The following is a 22,843-nucleotide window of genomic DNA, read 5'->3' on the forward strand; positions in this document are numbered from 1 at the left end:
TAACAGAAACAAAATAGTGTTTGTGTGTTCTCCTAGTCACTTGTCGTCGTCAGACCAGCCCAGGTCCATCATGTTCATGTCCAGCGTCGCGGCGGTGGCGGCCATATTGATTTTGGTTCCCTGTCGTACGCTGCAGGTCTTAGAAGAGTTCTGATTGGATGTTGTCCGCATGCTCACCTGTACCCCGACCTCACCCCCTGACCTCTGACCCCTAACTCACTCCTGACCTTATGACTTATGACCCCAACATTAGCCATGTCACCCCTGACCCCTACCACCCCCATGTTCATATTCATATCCATGTCCCCTATCCTCTCTATCCCCCAATATCATCCAGAGAGTGCATATCCCCAAACCCAACCATACTCCCCCCACTCAGCTCCCTAAACATTGACTGCATCCTCCCTCCCTCCACACTCCCCCCTCCACCACCCTCTCCTCCTTCGTTACCTCCCTCCATCCCTCTTGTCTCCCAGTCTCCCCCCATCCCCTCTCCTCCCTCTCTGTCTCCCCATCTACCTCTCCAATCCCACCCTGGAACCCCTTTAGCATGATTTGTAGCCTCCCCCTTCCCCTAGCTCCAGCCGACCCCCTTCTATCCCTCCCTCCGTCCCCCTCTCCTTCTCTCTCTCCCCCCAGGTTACCTCTATCCCTCCATCCCCATCCGCCTCCCCAAGACTGCTTGAGAAGCCCCTAATCATGGACTGGAACCCACCTATCCCCCTGTCTATCCCTCCCTCCATCCCCCTCTCCCTCTCTCCGTTGCTGAGGGTTCTGATAAGGCAGGATATCTTGGCGCTGTTGGACTCCTGAGACTGAGAACGGAAGAACGACTCCGAGCTGATGCCTGATGCTATGGGGGAGAAGAACTGAAAGAGAGAAAGAGATGGGGGGGCAGTTGAACACAACCCAGATGTCATCATTAACCACACTATAAATGTGTTGTTACTCTAGGGATGCGGGGCTTTGACACCATACAACATGACTGTTTCTAATATCTAAATCTCAAATAAGGTTGTAAAACAAATAGAAAATGTTTATGAATGAAGCATCATGGTCTTTGAAACCCGGCAAATATGTAGGCTACTCACAGGGGTGACATTGGACCTCTCCATCAATCTCTCCTCCCACAGTCTCAGTCTTCTCTCCCTCTCCTCTTCTCTCCCTCTCCTCTTCTCTCCCTCCATCCCCATCTTTTATATGTCTCTGGCAAATTATAATGACGATCAATCTCCCTCCACATACCCTCCCCTCGCTCTCGCGCACTCTCTTTCTGTCTGTAGGAACTTTGTGGAGGAGAAGTTGGGGGTGAAGTATACAGAGGGGAGGAAGACAGAGTTTGCTAAGTCCTTCAGAGAGAGTGGACCTGCCTCGCCTGTATTCTTCATCCTGTCTCCTGGAGTAGACCCTCTCAAAGACGTGGAGTCACTGGGTAACACTAAGACAACTAATTTTGTAATGTAAAGATCACTGTAAATCTGCATGAATATGACACACACACACACACACTGAGAAAATATTGTTTCCATGGTAACAGGCAGGAAGTTGGGGTTCACCATAGACCTGGGGAAACTCCACAATGTGTCTTTGGGTCAGGGTCAGGAGGCTGTGGCTGAGGTCGCCATGGAGATGGCTGCTAAGGAGGGACACTGGGTCATTTTACAGGTATGGCTATCCTGCTATATACTGTACATAAAACATAATTCATTCATTCATCATTGCATCCATCCATCCTTCCATCCATTCATTGTTTCATTAATCAATTTATTAGTTTGTTCGCGCTTACATTTGTTCATCCATCCATCCATTCATCCATTCATCCATTCATTCATTCATTCATTCATTCATTCATTCATTCATTCATTCATTCATCTCTGTCAGAATATCCACCTGGTGGCTCGCTGGCTGGGGTCGTTGGAGAAGCTTCTGGAACGCTGCTGTGAGGGCAGTCACCAGGACTACAGAGTGTTTATGAGTGCTGAGCCTGCCCCCACACCACAGGAGCACATCATCCCTCAGGTACACACACACACACATACACACACATGCATTTATAATAACACGGTGTGTTTTCCTAATTTAAAAGTGTGTTTGTTCTCCTCTCCTCACTCAGGGCATCCTGGAGAATGCCATCAAGATCACCAACGAGCCTCCCACTGGCATGCATGCCAACCTTCATGCTGCTCTGGACAACTTCGACCAGGTACAGGAATGTGTGTATTAATGTATGTCTGTCCACTGGTGTTAGGGATGGGCAATTGAAATTATTGTTCAAAATAATCTCATCAAATGTTTGATTCACACTTTATAATAATGTCCAGTAATAGATCATTTATAAGGCTATTATAAACAGTTCTCACTATTTACTAATTGCTGTTTCTACATTTGCAAATGTTAGTAAGCTATACATAGTTATTTATAAACTTTCAAATGAATTATTGGATAATTTATTAGATGTTTAATATAGACCCTTATAAAACATTTACTAATCATTAGTAAAGTACAGTGGTGTAAAGTAACTAAGTAAAAATACTTTGAAGTACTACTTTGAGGTATCTGTACTTTACTTGAGTTTTTATATTTTTACAACTTTTACTTCTACTTGACTACATTCTGAAATAAAATATGTGCTCGTTACATTTCTAATGCTCAGGCAGGACAGCAAAACGGTCAAATTCATGTACTTATTAAGAAAAATGCATCCCTACTGCCTCTGATCTGGTTTGTAAAAGATTGTTGAACTGTGTCCCTGGATTCCCATAAATAAATAAAAAGAAAGGCAATTAGCATAATATAAGGAATTTGATATATAGCCTTTGCTTTCACTTTTGATACTTAAGTACATTTAAAACCAGATACTTTTAGACTTTTACTGAAGTAGTATTTTACTGGGTGACTTTCACTTTTACTTGAGTCATTTTCTTTACTTTTACTCAAGTTTTACTGAATTGGGTACTTTTTCCACCACTGGTAAAGTATTATCTCCACCAAGATCTCAAAATGACATGGAAAATATCAATTGTAAAATAATAAGGACACAACACTGGATGTTTAAGAGAATATATATAGCATTTTATTCCAAAACAGTCACACTGTTCGTTCAAGTTCATCAGAACCAATGGTCCTCAAACGAACCCCTGTCCCCCAGAACTGTCCAGTCCTGTGCTTGCTGTGGGGAACATGGGTGTTCACTTCACAGTCTAAAGCGGCAGGGTTGCAGCTTGTCTGTTCAACCATGATCTGAGCACTAGCCCACTCACACAAGGGTGCCTCCTTCCCTCCCGTGGTAGAAAGTGCACATCTCACACAGTCAGAACAGTAGGCTGGTAGGCTGCAGCCTGTGTGATGTGAGCACTAGCACAGTCACTCGTGTGCCTCCAATCCTCCCGTGGTAGGCAGTGCACACGTCAGACAGTCAGCTGGTACAGTAGATAGTAAGCTACAGCCTCAGTCCTCTACACATTCATACCTACCGATTTGTGTTCTCTTTCAAGCCAAATTAACCCTCATATTAACCCTTAAAATCTATAAATCATATTTTCCCATCAAAGCTCACCCTCTACCCATTCCCTGAACCAATCCTCCTCCCTCCCATTTTGAAATGTCAGGCTATAGTAGGCCCCTCCCCTCCCCTGGCCCCTCTACCCTAGGTCCCTCACTGAGTGCTGTACACACCGCTGAGCAGGCGGCTCTTCTTCTCCTCCTTCTGGCTCTCGTTCTTCAGGTCAGCAAACATCTGGGAGAAGAAGTTAGGGTCTGTGTTCATCTGGAGCATCTTACCACTCATCAGCTTGGTGATGGACATGCAGCGGATCCAGAAGGTCTGCCTGCAGGTCTCCACCAGGAAGGGTCTCAGGGGGTAGGAGATCTGGTTGCCAATGTAGGAGCAGGTCGTGTAGAGGCAGGTAAGCAGCACGGCTTGCAGCTCATGCAAGGTGGCCACCTCGGAGGAGACCGCCTCGCGGCACAGCATGTAGAGGAAGACCACCATGGCCGGGTTGATGCAGCTCTGGTTCTGATAGCAGTTGTCCAGCAGATAACGGTCAACCACCCGCAGCCACAGCTCCGGGTCCATGGAAGACATGTCCTGGATCAGGTAGCAGCGCCGGCACAGGAACTCACCCAGGCAGCGCAGCAGCTCGCCGGTTGTAGCATGGACCATCACCAGCCTCTTGGGCGTGTCGAGGTCCTGGACGATCACCGTCTGGGGCGTGTCGGGGGCCGTGTTGGAGTTGGTCAAGGGGGCCTTCTCGACCGACGAGGCGGCGTTGTTGGAGCTGTTGGCGATGGCTGGAGTGCTCTGGTACTGGGTGGACAGCTTGTCACAGGATTGAGACTTCTCCAGGGTGAGGGTGGACAAGTTGGAGGAGGACTGAGACTTCTCCAGGTTCTCGTTACTCAGATGGGCGATGTTGTTTTGGTTGGTGTTCTCGTGGGCCTGCACCTTCTTGGAGCCCTTCTTCTTCACAATCCACCTCCATGGCGAGTAGCGCTTCAGGGACTTGTCTTTGCCGCTCTTACGGGTCTGGACTTCAAAGAAGTGGCCCACCGTGTCCGGCCCATCTTTGAAGTGGACTGCCTTCTCGCGGAGTGAGATAGACATTGCGGATCCATGGTCAATAGTGCCTGTGGAAAACAAAATGCTTCAATATTAGCAAAATGAAATGCATGGCATCAGTTCAGTAGGCCTATCTAGCTCAGCTCTGGGTGTCTCCCAGATGGCAACCTATTCCCTATATAGTGCACTGCTTTTTACCAAGGCCTATAGGAGTCTGGTCAAAGTAGTGCAATATATAGGAAATAGGGTTCCATGTGGGACATAATCTAAATCAAAGAGTATTAAGCATAGACATTAGGGTTATGTGTTCATAAACATGAGCAATATAACATTTCAAAGCAAAACAAAAATATTACTCACTGATTTCAAGTTGATATGTGAAAAATTGTAAAGATAATTCAATATTTTCTTCGTTAATTGAAAGGTAAAGACGGGTTGTCCAGGTGCTTTGAGTTCAAGGCTGTTATGGTTGTGAACATCGGAATTGTCCAAGGTTCTGAAATCGAGCGTTCTGAAATTGTGTGTCCCCGTCGTAATAAAGAGGCATGTCATAGAGGCGATTTTGTGAAAGATTAAGTTTGATGTTGGCAAAAATAAATAAATAACACAAATAAATAAAGTCAGATTTTCGCCATGATAGAATTTGCCTCATATTTGCTATAGCCTAGCTCAATACGTTGAAAACGAAATAATCTTTGAGTGACTGCTACGCTACAGCGTTATATTTCTGGCCTCAATGGATGAATAACATGTATCTGCGAGTGTTTTGCATGGATCTCAATGGTCTGTCAAATTAAATTGGCACCTCTGTCAGGTGCGCGCTTATCTCGTTCACCACCAGACTCTTCTTCCCCCTAAAGGGTGCGTTAGTCATTTCACTTTAGCAATCTACTCCGATAATGAGCATTTAGCCTAGGGACAAATAGGTGCTCGCCTATAATCGCTATTTGAAGTGGGAGCATACAGGCCTACTTCTATGTCAGGACTGACTGAAGGACTAGCTTAAAATGCGTTATAGAAGTAGGCTAAATAGCCTTTTCGTGTAAAACGCAACATAAGAACCAGCAGTAGCTCAAATAAAAACGTCTAAAACTACACTCCAAAGTTATAAAAAAAAGATATACCGTACCAGTTAAAGGTTTGGACACACCTACTCATTCAAGGGTTTTTCTACATTGTAGAATAATAGTGAAGACATCAAAACTATGAAATAACACATATGGAATCATGTAGTAACCAAAAAAGTATTAAACACATAAAAATATATTTTATATTTGAGATTCTTCAAACACCGCTCTTGCTGCTGGTGATTCTCAGATCCACCTCTAGGCAGACGACACCATTTTGTATACATCTGGCCCTTCATTGGACACTGTGTTAACAAACCTCCAAACGAGCTTCAATGCCATACAACACAACTTCCGTAGCCTCCAACTGCTCTTAAACACAAGTAAAATGAAATGCATGCTCTTCACCCGCCCAAAGTCCCATATACTACCCACCACTGCGACCTGTATGCTCTTGTTGGCTGGTCCACACTACATATTCGTTGCCAAACCCACTGGCTCCAGGCCATCTATAAATCACTTCTAGGCAAATCCCCTCCTTATCTTAGCTTATCCTAATCTCTGAAGCTGGAGACACTTATCTAACTTCAAGCATCAGTTGTCAGACCACCTTACTGATCACTGCACCTGTACACAGCCCATCTGAAATTAGCCCACCCAACTACCTCATCCCCATATTGTTATTTATTTTGCTAATTTACACCCCAGTATCTCTATTTGCACATTATCTCTTGTACATCTATCATTCCAGTGTTAATACTAATTGTAATTATTTTGCACTATGGCCTATTTATTGCCTTACCTCCATAACTTTCTACATTTGCACACACTGTATATATTTTCTGTAGTATTTTTGACTTTATGTTTTGTTTTACCCCATATGTAACTCTGTGTTGTTGTTTTTATTGCACTGCTTTGCTTTATCTTGGCCAGGTGGCAGTTGTAAATGAGAACTTGTTCTCAACTGGCTTACCTGGTTAAATAAAGGTGAAATTAAAAAATTAAAAAAATCAGTTGCCTTGATGACAGCTTTGCACACTACTGGCTTCACCTAGAATGCTTTTCCAACAGTCTTGAAGGAGTTCCCACATATGCTGAGCACCTGTTGGCTGCTTTTCCTTCACTCTGTGGTCCGACTCATCCCAAACCATCTCAATTGGGTTGAGGTCGGGGGATTGTGGAGGCAAGGGTCATCTGATGCAGCACTCTCATTCGTGGTAAAATAGTCCTTCCACAGGCTGGAGGTGTGTTGGTTCATTGTCCTGTTGAAAAAAAAATTATAGTTCCACTAAGCCCAAACCAGATGGGATGGTGTATCGCTGCAGAATGTTGCGGTAGCCATGCTGGTTAAGTGTGCCTTGAATTCTAAATAAATCACAGACAGTGTCACCAGCAAAGCACCCCCACACCATAACACCTCCTCCTACATGCTTTACGGTGGGAAATACACATGCGGAGATCATCCGTTCACCCACACCACGTCTCACAAAGACACGGCAGTTGGAACCATACATCTCCAATTTGGACTCCAGACCAAAGGACACATTTCCATCGGTCTAATGTCCACTGCTCGTGTTTCTTTGCCCAAGCAAGTCTCTTCTAATTATTGGTGTCCTTTAGTAGTGGTTTCTTTGCAGCAAATCGACCACGAAGGCCTGATTCACACAGTCTCCTCTGAACAGTTGATGTTGAGATGTGTCTGTTACTTGAACTCTGTGAAGCATTTATTTGGTCTGCAATTTCTGAGGCTGGTAACTCTATTTAACTTATCCTCTGCAGCAGAGGTAACTCTGGGTCTTCCATTCCTGTGGCAGTCCTCATGAGAGCCAGTTTCATCATAGCACTTGATGGTTTTTGCGACTGCACTTGAAGAAACTTTCAAGTTGTTGAGTTTTCGTATTGACTGACCTTCATGTCTTAAAGTAATGATGGACTGTCATTTCTCTTTGATTATTTGAGCTGTTCTTGCCATAATATGGACTTGGTCTTTTATCAAATAGGGCTATCTTCTGTATACCACCCCTACCTTGTCACAACACAACTGATTGGCTCAAACACATTAAGAAGGGAAGAAATTCCACAAATTAACTTTTAAGAAGGCACAGCTGTTAATTGAAATGCATTCCAGATGACTACCCCATGAAGCTGATTGAGAGAATGCCAAGAGTGTGCAAAGCTGTCAAGGCAAAGGGTGGTTTCTTTGAAGAATCTCAAATAAACAAATCAAAATATATTTTATAACACTTTTTTGGTTACTACATGATTCCATATGTGTTATTTCATAGTTTTGATGTCTTCACTATTATTCTACAATGTAGAAAATAGTAAAAATAAAGAAAAACCCTGGAATGAGTAGGTGTGTCCAAACTTTTGACTGGAACTGTGTATATATATATCATGGTATACCCTTGTGTGCAAGAATGTCTTAAGAATCGAAATACTTACAACAGTTGATCCAATTCTAGCCTAAGCTCGGTTTGAATATTCAAGTACCTCCCCATCCCTAACTGCTGTCCTAATACAGTTGAAGTCGGAAGTTTACATACACCTTAGCCAAATACATTTAAACTAAGTTTTTCACAATTCCTGACATTTAATCCTAGTAAAAATTCCCTGTTTTAGGTCAGTTAGGATCACCACTTTATTTTAAGATTGTCAGAATAATTGTAGAGAGAATGATTTATTTCAGCTTTTATTTCTTTCATCACATTCCCAGTGGGTCAGAAGTTTACATACACTCAATTAGTATTTGGTAGCATTGCCTTTAAATTGTTTAATTTGGGTCAAACATTTCGGGTAGCCTTCCACATGCTTCCCACAATAAGTTGGGTGAATTTTGGCCCATTCCTCCTGACAGAGCTGGTGTAACTGAGTCAGGTTTGTAGGCCTCCTTGCTCGCACACGCTTTTTCAGTTCTGCCCACACATTTTCTATAGGATTGATGTCAGGGCTTTGTGATGGCCACTCCAATACCTTGACTTTGTTGTCCTTAAGCCATTTTGCCACAACTTTGTAAGTACGCTTGGGGTCATTGTCCATTTGGAAGACTCATTTGTGACCAAACTTTAACTTCCTGACTGATGTCTTGAGATGTTGCTTCAATATATCCACATAATTTTCCTTCCTCATGATGCCATCTATTTTGTGAAGTGCACCAGTCCCTCCTGCAGCAAAGCACCCCCCACAGCATGATGCTGCCACCTCCGTGCTTCACGTTTGGGATGGTGTTCTTCGGCTTGCAAGGTCCCCCCTTTTTCCTCCAAACATATCGATGGTCATTATGGCCAAACAGTTCTATTTTTGTTTCATCAGACCAGAGGACATTTCTCAAAAAGTACAATCTTTGTCCCCATGTGCAGTTGCAAACCATAGTCTGGGTTTTTTATGGCGGTTTTGGAGCAGTGGCTTCTTCCTTGCTGCGTGGCCTTTAAGGTTATGTCGATATAGGACTCGTTTTACTGTGGATATAGATACTTTTGTACCTGTTTCCTCCAACATCTTCACAAGGTCCTTTGCTGTTGTTCTGGGATTGATTTGCACTTTTCGCACCAAAGTACATTCATCTCTAGGAGACAAAACGCGTCTTCTTCCTGAGCGGTATGACAGCTGCGTGGTCCCATGGTGTTTATACTTGCGTACTATTGTTTGTACAGATGAACGTGGCACCTTTAGGCATTTGGAAATTGCTCCCAAGGATGAACCAGACTTGTGGAGGTCTATAATTTTTATTCTGAGGTCTTGGCTGATTTCCTTTGATTTTCCCACGATGTCAAGCAAAGAGGCACTGAGTTTGAAGGAGGCCTTGAAATACATCAACAGATACACCTCCAATTGACTCAAATGATGTCAATTAGCCTATCAGAAGCTTCTAAAGCCATGACATCATTTTCTGGAATTTTCCAAGCTGTTTAAAGGCACAGTCAACTTAGTATATGTAAACTTCTGACCCACTGGAATTGTGATACAGTGAATTATAAGTGAAATAATCTGTCTGTAAACAATTGTTGGAAAAATTACTTGTGTCATGCACATATTAGAAGTCCTAACCGACTTGCCAAAACTATAGTTTGTTAAAAGGAAATGGGAGTGGTTGAAAAACTAGTTTTAATGTCTCCAACCTAAGTGTATGTAAACTTCAGACTTCAACTGTATGTTATCAATATCTCACAAACTCCTTCCACAACCACCCTCGCTCTCTCTCTCTCGCTCGCTCTCTCTCTGTCTATCTCTCTGTAGGACATATTGGATCAGTGCAGTAGAGAGCAGGAGTTTAAGACCATCCTGTTCTCTCTGTGTTATTTTCATGCCTGTGTGGCTGAGAGGCGTAAGTTCGGTCCTCAGGGTTGGAACAGGAAATACCCCTTTAACACTGGAGACCTCACCATCTCTGTCAACGTGCTCTGCAACTACCTGGAGGCCAACTCACAGGTCACTGTTTACCGTGTTATAGTGATCAGGATGGTGATGATCATGACTGTATTGATGATTGATGATGTTTATATTGATGATGATGATGAGTCATTGTTCATGTATTTTGTGTGTGCGTTTGCGCATGTTTAGGTGCCGTGGGAGGACTTGCGCTATCTGTTTGGAGAGATCATGTATGGAGGTCACATCACAGACGACTGGGACAGAAGACTCTGTAGAACCTACCTGGAGGAATATATGCAGCCCAACCAGGTGTGTGTGTGTGTTACGATTGTGATGATAGTGTTAAAAATAAACCTACACCCTTTCCATCCTGTTTCCCACCAGTTTGACAGGAAGTTGGCTCTGGCTCCGGGCTTTGTGGTTCCCTCCAACCTGGACTACCATGGTTATTACATTTACATTTTAGTCATTTAGCAGACGCTTTTATCCAGAGCGACTTACAGTTAGTGAATACATTATTTTTTTTATACTGGCCCCCCATGGGAATTGAACCCACAACCCTGGCGTTGCAAACGCCATGCTCTATCTACTGAGCTTTATCCCTGCCGGCCATTCCCTCCCCTACCCTGGACGACGCTGGGCCAATTGTGCGCCGCTCTTGAGTCTCCCGGTCACGGCCGGCTGCGACAGAGCCTGGATTCGAACCAGGATCTCTAGTGGCACAGTTAGCACTGCGATGCAGTGCCTTAGACCACTGCGCCACTCAGGAGATGAGATGAGATGCTGCCCCACGAGAGCCCGGTGCATTATGGACTACACCCCAACGCAGAGATAGAGTTTCTGACGGTGACCTCTGATAACCTCTTCCACACACTGCTGGAGCTGCAGTCACCTGATTCTGTGATGGGAGAGGGGGCTTCACAGACCGTAGAGGAGAAGGTGTGTGTGAGAGACACACACACACACACACTAGGCATATTCATAACAGACACACTCATAGCAGACACACACATACAGCGGACCCACACACACTCATCCCTCATCCTCCCTGCAGGTGAAGACCATCCTAGACGAGGTGTTGGAGAAGCTTCTAGAAGAGTACAACATGTCAGACATCACGTCTAAGACTGCTGAGAGATCACCATACATCCTGGTCTGCTTCCAGGAGTGTGAACGTATGAACACGCTCATCTACGAGATACGACGCTCACTCAAAGGAGCTGGACCTGGGGCTGAAGGTGGGTTAGGGGCTAGGGGTCAGCTGGGAAATTAGACTAGGACTGATAGATGACATAAGGGTGAATTGGTAGTTGTCTCTCATAACAGTGATGTTTTTTTCTCCTTCCAGGGTGAGCTGGCTATCTCCTCAGAGATGGAGCAGATCCAGTCAGCTCTGTTCTTTGATAACGTCCCAGACACCTGGACCAAACTGGCCTACCCCTCCACTTACAGCCTGGCCCAGTGGTGAGTCACTGTGTGTACTCTCCCACTGTCCCAACGTGTACTTAAGATGATGTGTTGCTATGTGTGTGTGTGTGTTTACCAGGTATAATGACGTGTTGCTGCGCTGTAGAGAGCTGGACAGCTGGACACAGGACCTGGCTCTGCCCACCGTCGTCTGGCTGTCTGGACTCTTTAACCCACAGTCCTTCTTAACAGGTAACATACACGCACATCCCCCTACACACTTACAAACAACATACCCAACCAACTTATGTTGTAACTGTCAGTTGCCTCTTGGTATTCTCTGTTCAGTGGAATGATTTGCTCAACTACCCTCTCTCCCTCCAGCGGTGATGCAGTCTCTGGCTCGTAAGAATGAGTGGCCGTTAGATAAGATGAACCTGACTGTGGATGTGACTAAGAAATTTAAGGGAAGAGTTCAACCAGCCTGCCAGAGAGGGAGCATACGTATACGGACTATACATGGAAGGTATACACTCCTCTCCTTCTCATGAACACATACATCCTAGTTCATTTATCTTCATTTTTCCCTCTTTGTCCCATAGGTGCAAGATGGGACACTCAGGGTGGGGTGATCACTGAGGCTCGTCTGAAGGAGTTAACCCCCTCCATGCCAGTCATCTCAGTCCGAGCCGTACCTAACGACAGACAGGAGGCGCGTAACATCTATGAGTGTCCCCTGTACAAGACCAAGCTGAGAGGAACCACTTATGTCTGGACCTTCAGCCTCAAGACCAGAGAGAGACCAGCCAAGTGGGTACTGGCTGGGGTGGCACTGCTGCTCAGTGTGTGAGCTGTCAGGGTAGGAACTCTGCTTGTGAGAGAAATGAGGTGAAGGTGGAGAAGGATGAGGGGCCTGATGCTCTACAAGACTGTTGGTTAAAAAGGGCTTTTTTGAGGTTGGAAAGAGGCAAGGTAGTTTTTCTTTAGTTATTCGTAGGGTGTGTATTTTCTGCATTATGTTGCTAAGTGTGAGAAAAGTTATTTTATGTAAAATACGCATGTTTTACTACATATCCCTCAAACCAGGTTTCATGCTGCTATTGAAATATAAAAGGAATTTGTATAGTACTGTTTTAGCACCTGAAAGCTATATGAAAATGTATAAAGCTATATTAAGGTTTTTTTATATGAATTAGTATGAATATATCTGTATTTTTCTGAATTTATTGAAAAACAATACAGTACAAGCTGCAAAATAGTTTCACACATTTGATCACAGTAAGAACCCATTACTTCAAAGCTTATTATTTTGAACAAATCAACTGTATCGTCTAACAAGTGTACAAATCTAAAAGCAGAAAACATTGGATGGTACCCTTTACCTAGTCCTAGCATCTAAAAAGGAGTGGTGTTCAAGTGCTCTATGGTCTATGTAACACTTGTTAATATGGCACATCAGTTACATGTCACTTTAAAAGCTTCAATAGACTAGGGCCGGTTTCCCAAAAGCATCCTAAGGCTAAGTTCATTGTTAGAACTTTATGGATGAACTTAGCCTTAGGATGCTTTTGGAAGCGGGCCCAGAACTAACATGACAGTTAGCAGGAGGAAATCCACACTGCTCATAATTCTTCACTATTATCCCCTACAGTCCTCACACACAGGGGCGTGTATACGTTTGGCTTCAATTAAAAAAGAAAATGACATAACAGAAACAAAATAGTGTTTGTGTGTTCTCCTAGTCACTGTCGTCGTCAGACCAGCCCAGGTCCATCATGTTCATGTCCAGCGTCGCGGCGGTGGCGGCCATATTGATTTTGGTTCCCTGTCAGTACGCTGCAGGTCTTAGAAGAGTTCTGATTGGATGTTGTCCGCATGCTCACCTGTACCCCCGACCTCACCCCCTGACCTCTGACCCCTAACTCACTCCTGACCTTATGACTTATGACCCCAACATTAGCCATGTCACCCCTGACCCCTACCACCCCCATGTTCATATTCATATCCATGTCCCCTATCCTCTCTATCCCCCAATATCATCCAGAGAGAGCATATCCCCAAACCCAACCATACTCCCCCCACTCAGCTCCCTAAACATTGACTGCATCCTCCCTCCCTCCACCACCACCCTCTCCTCCTTCGTTACCTCCCTCCATCCCTCTTGTCTCCCAGTCTCCCCCCATCCCCTCTCCTCCCTCTCTGTCTACCCATCTACCTCTCCAATCCCACCCTGGAACCCCTTTAGCATGATTTGTATAATAATAATAATATAATATGCCATTTAGCAGACGCTTTTATCCAAAGCGACTTACAGTCGTGCGTGCATACATTTTTTTTGTGTATGGGTGGTCCCGGGGATCGAACCCACTACCTTGGCGTTACAAGCGCCGTGCTCTACCAGCTGAGCTAGCTGAGCCTCCCCCTTCCCCTAGCTCCAGCCGACCCCCTTCTATCCCTCCCTCCGTCCCCCTCTCCTTCTCTCTCTCCCCCCAGGTTACCTCTATCCCTCCATCCCCATCCGCCTCCCCAAGACTGCTTGAGAAGCCCCTAATCATGGACTGGAACCCACCTATCCCCCTGTCTATCCCTCCCTCCATCCCCCTCTCTCAGTTGCTGAGGGTTCTGATAAGGCAGGATATCTTGGCGCTGTTGGACTCCTGAGACTGAGAACGGAAGAATGACTCCGAGCTGATGCCTGATGCTATGGGGGAGAAGAACTGAAAGAGAGAAAGAGATGGGGGGGCAGTTGAACACAACCCAGATGTCATTATTAACCACACTATAAATGTGTTGTTACTCTAGGGATGCGGGGCTTTGACACCATACAACATGACTGTTTCTAATATCTAAATCTCAAATAAGGTTGTAAAACAAATAGAAAATGTTTATGAATGAAGCATCATGGTCTTTGAAACCCGGCAAATATGTAGGCTACTCACAGGGGTGACATTGGACCTCTCCATCAATCTCTCATCCCACAGTCTCAGTCTTCTCTCCCTCTCCTCTTCTCTCCCTCTCCTCTTCTCTCCCTCCATCCCCATCTTTTATATGTCTCTGGCAAATTATAATGACGATCAATCTCCCTCCACATATGCTCCCCTCGCTCTCGCGCACTCTCTTTCTGTCTGTAGGAACTTTGTGGAGGAGAAGTTGGGGGTGAAGTATACAGAGGGGAGGAAGACATAGTTTGCTAAGTCCTTCAGAGAGAGTGGACCTGCCTCGCCTGTATTCTTCATCCTGTCTCCTGGAGTAGACCCTCTCAAAGACGTGGAGTCACTGTAATGTAAAGATCACTGTAAATCTGCATGAATATGACACACACACACACACTGAGAATATATTGTTTCCATGGTAACAGGCAGGAAGTTGGGGTTCACCATAGACCTGGGGAAACTCCACAATGTGTCTTTGGGTCAGGGTCAGGAGGCTGTGGCTGAGGTCGCCATGGAGATGGCTGCTAAGGAGGGACACTGGGTCATTTTACAGGTATGGCTATCCTGCTATATACTGTACATAAAACATAATTCATTCATTCATCATTGCATCCATCCATCCTTCCATCCATTCATTGTTTCATTAATCAATTAATTAGTTTGTTCGCGCTTACATTTGTTCATCCATCCATCCATTCATTCATTCATTCATTCATTCATCTCTGTCAGAATATCCACCTGGTGGCTCGCTGGCTGGGGTCGTTGGAGAAGCTTCTGGAACGCTGCTGTGAGGGCAGTCACCAGGACTACAGAGTGTTTATGAGTGCTGAGCCTGCCCCCACACCACAGGAGCACATCATCCCTCAGGTACACACACACACACATACACACACATGCATTTATTATAACACGGTGTGTTTTCCTAATTTAAAAGTGTGTTTGTTCTCCTCTCTCACTCAGGGCATCCTGGAGAATGCCATCAAGATCACCACGAGCCTCCCACTGGCATGCATGCCAACCTTCATGCTGCTCTGGACAACTTCGACCAGGTACAGGAATGTGTGTATTAATGTATGTCTGTCCACTGGTGTTAGGGATGGGCAATTGAAATTATTGTTCAAAATAATCTCATCAAATGTTTGATTCACACTTTATAATAATGTCCAGTAATAGATCATTTATAAGGCTATTATAAACAGTTCTCACTATTTACTAATTGCTGTTTCTACATTTGCAAATGTTAGTAAGCTATACATAGTTATTTATAAACTTTCAAATGAATTATTGGATAATTTATTAGATGTTTAATATAGACCCTTATAAAACATTTACTAATCATTAGTAAAGTACAGTGGTGTAAAGTAACTAAGTAAAAATACTTTGAAGTACTACTTTGAGGTATCTGTACTTTACTTGAGTTTTTATATTTTTTACAACTTTTACTTCTACTTGACTACATTCTGAAATAAAATATGTGCTCGTTACATTTCTAATGCTCAGGCAGGACAGCAAAACGGTCAAATTCATGTACTTATTAAGAAAAATGCATCCCTACTGCCTCTGATCTGGTTTGTAAAAGATTGTTGAACTGTGTCCCTGGATTCCCATAAATAAATAAAAAGAAAGGCAATTAGCATAATATAAGGAATTTGATATATAGCCTTTGCTTTCACTTTTGATATAAGTACATTTAAAACCAGATACTTATAGACTTTTACTGAAGTAGTATTTTACTGGGTGACTTTCACTTTACTTGAGTCATTTTCTTTACTTTTACTCAAGTTTTACTGAATTGGGTACTTTTTCCACCACTGGTAAAGTATTATCTCCACCAAGATCTCAAAATGACATGGAAAATATCAATTGTAAAATAATAAGGACACAACACTGGATGTTTAAGAGAATATATATAGCATTTTATTCCAAAACAGTCACACTGTTCGTTCAAGTTCATCAGAACCAATGGTCCTCAAACGAACCCCTGTCCCCCAGAACTGTCCAGTCCTGTGCTTGCTGTGGGGAACATGGGTGTTCACTTCCCAGTCTAAAGCGGCAGGGTTGCAGCTTGTCTGTTCAACCATGATCTGAGCACTAGCCCACTCACACAAGGGTGCCTCCTTCCCTCCCGTGGTAGAAAGTGCACATCTCACACAGTCAGAACAGTAGGCTGGTAGGCTGCAGCCTGTGTGATGTGAGCACTAGAACAGTCACTCGTGTGCCTCCAATCCTCCCGTGGTAGGCAGTGCACACGTCAGACAGTCAGCTGGTACAGTAGATAGTAAGCTACAGCCTCAGTCCTCTACACATTCATACCTACCGATTTGTGTTCTCTTTCAAGCCAAATTAACCCTCATATTAACCCTTAAAATCTATAAATCATATTTTCCCATCAAAGCTCACCCTCTACCCATTCACTGAACCAATCCTCCTCCCTCCCATTTTGAAATGTCAGGCTAAAGTAGGTCCCTCCCCTTCCCTGGCCCCTCTACCCTAGGTCCCTCACTGAGTGCTGTACACACCGCTGAGCAGGCGGCTCTTCTTCTCCGCCTTCTGGCTCTCGTTCTTCAGGTCAGCAAACATCTGGGAGAAGAAGTTAGGGTCTGTGTTCATCTGGAGCATCTTACCACTCATCAGCTTGGTGATGGACATGCAGCGGATCCAGAAGGTCTGCCTGCAGGTCTCCACCAGGAAGGGTCTCAGGGGGTAGGAGATCTGGTTGCCCACGTAGGAGCAGGTCGTGTAGAGGCAGGTAAGCAGCACGGCATGCAGCTCATGCAAGGTGGCCACCTCGGAGGAGACCGCCTCGCGGCACAGCATGTAGAGGAAGACCACCATGGCCGGGTTGATGCAGCTCTGGTTCTGATAGCAGTTGTCCAGCAGATAACGGTCAACCACCCGCAGCCACAGCTCCGGGTCCATGGAAGACATGTCCTGGATCAGGTAGCAGCGCGGCACAGGAACTCACCCAGGCAGCGCAGCAGCTCGCCGGTTGTAGCATGGACCATCACCAGCCTCTTGGGCGTGTCGAGGTCCTGGACGATCACCGTCTGGGGCGTGTCGGGGGCCGTGTTGGAGTTGGTCAGGGGCCTTCTCGACCACGAGGCGGCGTTGTTGGAGCTGTTGGCGATGGCTGGAGTGCTCTGGTACTGGGTGGACAGCTTGTCACAGGATTGAGACTTCTCCAGGGTGAGGGTGGACAAGTTGGAGGAGGACTGAGACTTCTCCAGGTTCTCGTTACTCAGATGGGCGATGTTGTTTTGGTTGGTGTTCTCGTGGGCCTGCACCTTCTTGGAGCCTTTCTTCTTCACAATCCACCTCCATGGCGAGTAGCGCTTCAGGGTCTTGTCTTTGCCGCTCTTACGGGTCTGGACTTCAAAGAAGTGGCCCACCGTGTCCGGCCCATCTTTGAAGTGGACTGCCTTCTCGCGGAGTGAGATAGACATTGCGGATCCCATGGTCAATAGTGCCTGTGGAAAACAAAATGCTTCAATATTAGCAAAATGAAATGCATGGCATCAGTTCAGTAGGCCTATCTAGCTCAGCTATGGGTGTCTCCCAGATGGTAACCTATTCCCTATATAGTGCACTGCTTTTTACCAAGGCCTATAGGAGTCTGGTCAAAGTAGTGCAATATATAGGAAATAGGGTTCCATGTGGGACATAATCTAAATCAAAGAGTATTAAGCATAGACATTAGGGTTATGTGTTCATAAACATGAGCAATATAACATTTCAAAGCAAAACAAAAATATTACTCACTGATTTCAAGTTGATATGTGAAAATTTTTAAAGATAATTCAATATTTTCTTCGTTAATTGAAAGGTAAAGACGGTTGTCCAGGTGCTTTGAGTTCAAGGCTGTTATGGTTGTGAACATCGGAATAGGCCCTTTTCACGTGACGTCAGACAACTTCCGTTCTGCCGCGATGCAGGTTATGTTTACATCCGGTGTCGGCTTAGGGAACGCTAGCTAATAGCACATCATTATGGAGTTCACCCAGTCCCTTTCACATCTGCCACCAATACGACTTAACGACGTGCAGAACGACTTGCTGACAAGTGGTCCCCTCTTCAAGATCGAAGCTTGATAAAGGCTACAAGTTCTTCGAAGGTTACCTGTTTGATTATGAAGGTACGTGTTTATCTTTATTTAGCTTAATTAGCCCTATGCTAGCGAAGGTTATGAGCTGACGAAGTTTCTGTTTTGCAGCCTCTTTTTAATATTACTGCTGTTTGTATCGACCGTAAGATAAGAGTCAGTAATGTATTAATGGCTAATGCTGCGCCCTTTCTCCAATCACTGTATTGAAACAGTCTCAAGTGTAGTTAACGGTGAGGTGACAGTGAGAGGGCGATGTTACAGGTCCATGAAGAAAAATGAGGAGGCTCATCGGCTTCAGGTTTCTCAGATAAACAGTTCTCTAACATTATGATAAGATAGGTTAAGATAGATAAGTTTTCTTTTTGTTGTGTTTGCTGCGGTTGCAGATTTAATAAGAATGATTCCACAAAGTTCCACTGTGGATCGGTTTGTTTCTCAGTCTGAGCTCTGATTTTTGTATCATTAAACTTAATACACAACGAAATTCTTACAAACCGATGTGGGTTGTTGACGGCAATAAAGACTGGGAAAGATTCTGTGATAACTCAAAATGTTCAAATTTTCGATAAATGTTGGCACTACTTGTCAAAGGTTTCAGAACAGCCAATTTTTCTTAATTAAAAAAAAAGAAATTGGGTTTTGAAAATTGTGTACAGTAGTTTATAATGAAACGCGAAAAAAATGTTTTGTAAGTACAGCACTAATTGTTATGTCTCTATGAACAGGTTACACTAGACTCTGCAGAGGTTTCTGTGGTACTCAATCACATGTCATGTTCCTGCTCTGCTGGGAAAGCACTATGTAATCACATAGTAGCACTTCTTTTTCAAAGTGCTCACTATGTTACCATGGGCTTTAAGACAGTGCCATTGCCTCTGTCATGCACCAGCGCACTGCAGACCTGGCACCGGCCTAGGACACAGGTCAGACATTATTTGTTACACTGATGCAGAACTTTGCAGTTTGTATTGACTTTTGACAATGTTTGTTCATCATTATTATATCACAGGGAATTGTACCAGAGGCCACCAATGATATGGCGGTGTAAACCAGCGGCTAAGAAAAAACAAGTGTCAGAGCTGGTGTGAAGTGCACACTGTACCGAGCCTATGATGGTGAGTCTGAATGAGCCCCCGCTTCTGTACTAGAGCACAAAGACTTTGTGCATTTCTAAAATAATACAAACATAAAAGTGATTATTATTTGTTACTTTTTATATAGACTTTCAGTGGATATTTTTATTTGTATTAGAAGCATGTTACAGACTGGATGAGGTGGTTGTCTTTTTAGTGAAAAGATAAGGTGGCATTTAATGAAATCTAAACTTGACATATCTCACTTTCATGCCAGGGCCTATTCCGGATCCTCACGTCATGGCCAGTGCTGAGAAACTGAAAGACATCCGGTCCACAACCAGGGATTTGCAAATTGCTGCACGGGCTTGAGGGCCTTAATTTGGTGGACTCTCTAAATTTGGCCCTGTGCCATTTGGGTCTGTGCTTTCTTACCAGTGCCCTCTAGAATTAAGTAGAGATATTATTAAACACCCTGGTGCCAGTGAGTTTCCTCAGTTGCCTATTGAAGGTTACAACTTTAAATTTCCCATTGATTTTGAGCCCAACTTACATACAACAATGTCATTTGGACAGCCTGATTGTGTCAGAGGAGATGTCTGCTGCTATTGAAGCAGAAACAAGAATGCAGTCAGAATGCCAGCTGTGGAGCCAGGTACGCAAACCCCGACTGACAGCCAGCAGATTCCGTTGGAAATATGCCATGTTCGTGGGGAGTTGTCTGCCAAGCGCTTTGCAACCCGCATTCTGAGAGGAACTCCTCAGACAGCTGCTATGAGAAGAGGGTTTGATCTGGAACCTGAGATACTGAGGCAATATTCTGAGTTTTTGTGATGTCTCTCTGAAACAATGCGGGGTCATCATCCACCCTGATTCACCTCACCTTGCAGCCAGCTCCCGGATGCTAAAGTCTTCTGCCCAACAGAAGCACCACCATTTGGTCTTGCTGGAGGTTAAGAGTTGCGATGTTGAAAATGTTACCCAAGTTAAACACCTGATCACAGTTAAAGGCCAGGCCTGCCTTAAGAAGAGCCACAAATACTACTATCAGGTTCAAGGCCAACTCTTAAGCGGACTTCAGTGGTGTGACTTCATTACAGATACCCACACTGACTTCACAGTGTGAGAGAATCTTTAGGGATGAGATTATCCACTCAATGCGACAGAAGCTTGATCATTTCTATTATAACATCTACATGGATGTCTTCTTAGTTATAAAACATAAGGCAGAATTTTATGTGTAAATAGTGTTAAGGTAAATGTGGAAGGTGAACCTTTGACATTTTTTTTTCTTTAACTGCAAATTAACTTGTCATATACTGTATATCTCCTATGTACTGAAACACACATTTTGAAAAGGATTGTGATGTAAATGTCGACATGTTTTTCTTTAACTGCAAATGAACTTAATTGTGTTATATACTGTATATCTATGTATTGAAATACAAATTTTGAAAAAGGATTGCGATGTTGTAAATGCTCTTACCAAAATCAAAAGGATTGGAAGCAGTTGCTTGCAAACATATATTTAATAGTTCCATCAGTGCCATGACACATAAGCACATAACATGGTTAATAGTTGGATATTTTTACAATATATCACATTAGGTTCATTAATAGCTATGGAAAAGTTATTACCCTTAACAAAAACATACAGTATAACATTAGATCAATTAAATTACCAACAAAGTTAATTCATATTTACATTTTTTTTTGTACATACAATACAGTAATATAAAAGTACTTCTATTTACAGCCCATCTAGCTTACTCAGGAAATATACAACTTCCAGTTGACAAAACATCAGACTGGTTTGTCTCCTTTAATGTCAAGAGGTCCCTGATAGTTCGACATGAGGCAGCAGATGGCCCACAGCTGATTCACTGAACCCACTGTGGAAAGAGGAACAAGCCCATCCCAGATATGGTACTCCTTCACCCTCCGTATGGTCCTCTCGACTAAAATCCTCAGCCGGGCGATGGCCTGGGTCTTAAGAGTGTCCTCCCTGCTGAGCTGAGGAGATTTTTTCAGTGGAGGGATGACGAGTGTTGCCCCCACTTCTGACAACATCCTCTCGATCAGGAAACCCTTGTCCGCCATTAATTCATCTCCGGGCTGAAGTAAATGCAAGATCTGACATTTCCGTGTTATTTCCATGTCGGAGATGGAGCCTGTGTAGAGCTTTGATACAAATGTGATACACACATGGAGCTGCACCAATCAGCCCTTTAAAGGTGGTGTGATTTTTGTAGCTCGAAGGTTTCTGACTGTAGTGAGAGGGAGGATGGTGTTTTCACAGCGGATCTCGGTGCAGTCTACTATAACTCTCACCTGAGGGCAGTAGAGCTTGAACTTATCAGGCATTGTGGCCTGCACCTGCTCTCTTGTCATCCACACCGGCAGTGAGCCAAGAACCTGATAAAGGTAGCTAGTCCATGTTAAAATGATGCGGCTAACTGTGGACAGGCCCTGACCTCAAAGATGGTAGACAAGGTTTTCTCCTGAAGCCCAGCTGCAAACACGACACAGAAACATAAATAGTTCATCAATAAGTGGGAAGTTTTCGGTGAGGGCTAGGTGTCACATGTGCCGTTTGCTGTGCCTTAGACCAGTATACAAGCCGTGAAGCAGAGGGATAAACAGAATCCCAAAACACAGTGAAGACCTCCTTTTGAGCTGAATCGTGTGTAGTAGCGATAGTCCTCATCTGTGACACAAAAATTAAAAAGGAGTGGATGCTGCTTCTTAACTGTCAGGTGCTGGATCTCAATTTCTAGGGACAACACTTGCAGCTCCAACTCTCGAATTCTTTGAGTAGCACTGTCCAGTTTACCTTAAGGGGAAGAAAAAGCTACATGTTGGTAGGTTAGTTATTACTCATCTATCCCATCCCATTTTCAATAAATAAAACTGAAGAAGCTTCTAAGATGGATGAGGTTTAAAACGCCAAGTCTTTTCACAGAGAGACCAGTTACTCCAAATCGTAGTATAAAATAGTATTTTTACTTAACTGCCATATACTTTTACTTTTTCCAAAAGATACATGGTTACTCTTATTTGTAATACTAACCAGGAGAAGGACGGCAGGCATAGTCTTGATCGTTTGTCACTGCAGGCAAAGCACCCTCTGTGCTGTCAGGCATCTCATGATCAGAATCATCCAGGACAGCAACACCAAGACGGCTTTCTTGCTCGCTGGTAAACTGACTCCCGAGCTTGAGAGCGCCTCCTATATGTGTGAAATTAACCATATGCTTGTCATGATACATTTTGGTAATCACTTTTCAGTCCCTAAAATGACAAAATGTAGCAGCTATATTGCATCAGGATTA

The 22,843-nt window shown here is 44.1% G+C and overlaps 2 protein-coding genes and 2 pseudogenes across 2 annotated transcripts; 2 read left to right on the forward strand and 2 right to left on the reverse strand.

Moving 5' to 3' along the window:
- Positions 1–1,118: 1,118 nt before the first annotated feature.
- On the forward strand, positions 1,119–12,893 carry LOC121561903 (annotated as a pseudogene).
- On the reverse strand, positions 3,051–4,606 carry LOC121581171 (cyclin-dependent kinase 5 activator 1-like). Its single transcript, XM_045219783.1, has one exon. The coding sequence runs from the start codon at positions 4,601–4,603 to the stop codon at positions 3,656–3,658; it is 948 nt and encodes a 315-aa protein (XP_045075718.1). The 5' UTR covers positions 4,604–4,606; the 3' UTR covers positions 3,051–3,655.
- Positions 12,127–16,384, forward strand: LOC123489088 (dynein axonemal heavy chain 11-like). Its single transcript, XM_045219782.1, has 5 exons — positions 12,127–12,213; positions 14,535–14,889; positions 15,066–15,203; positions 15,297–15,385; positions 16,339–16,384. Exons 2-5 carry the CDS (start codon positions 14,752–14,754, stop codon positions 16,382–16,384), a joined length of 411 nt encoding a protein of 136 aa, XP_045075717.1. The 5' UTR covers positions 12,127–12,213; positions 14,535–14,751.
- On the reverse strand, positions 16,231–18,160 carry LOC121561900 (annotated as a pseudogene).
- Positions 18,161–22,843: the final 4,683 nt, after the last annotated feature.

This window comes from Coregonus clupeaformis, unplaced genomic scaffold (genome assembly GCF_020615455.1).
Source record: "Coregonus clupeaformis isolate EN_2021a unplaced genomic scaffold, ASM2061545v1 scaf2739, whole genome shotgun sequence".
NCBI classification, from domain to species: domain Eukaryota; kingdom Metazoa; phylum Chordata; class Actinopteri; order Salmoniformes; family Salmonidae; genus Coregonus; species Coregonus clupeaformis.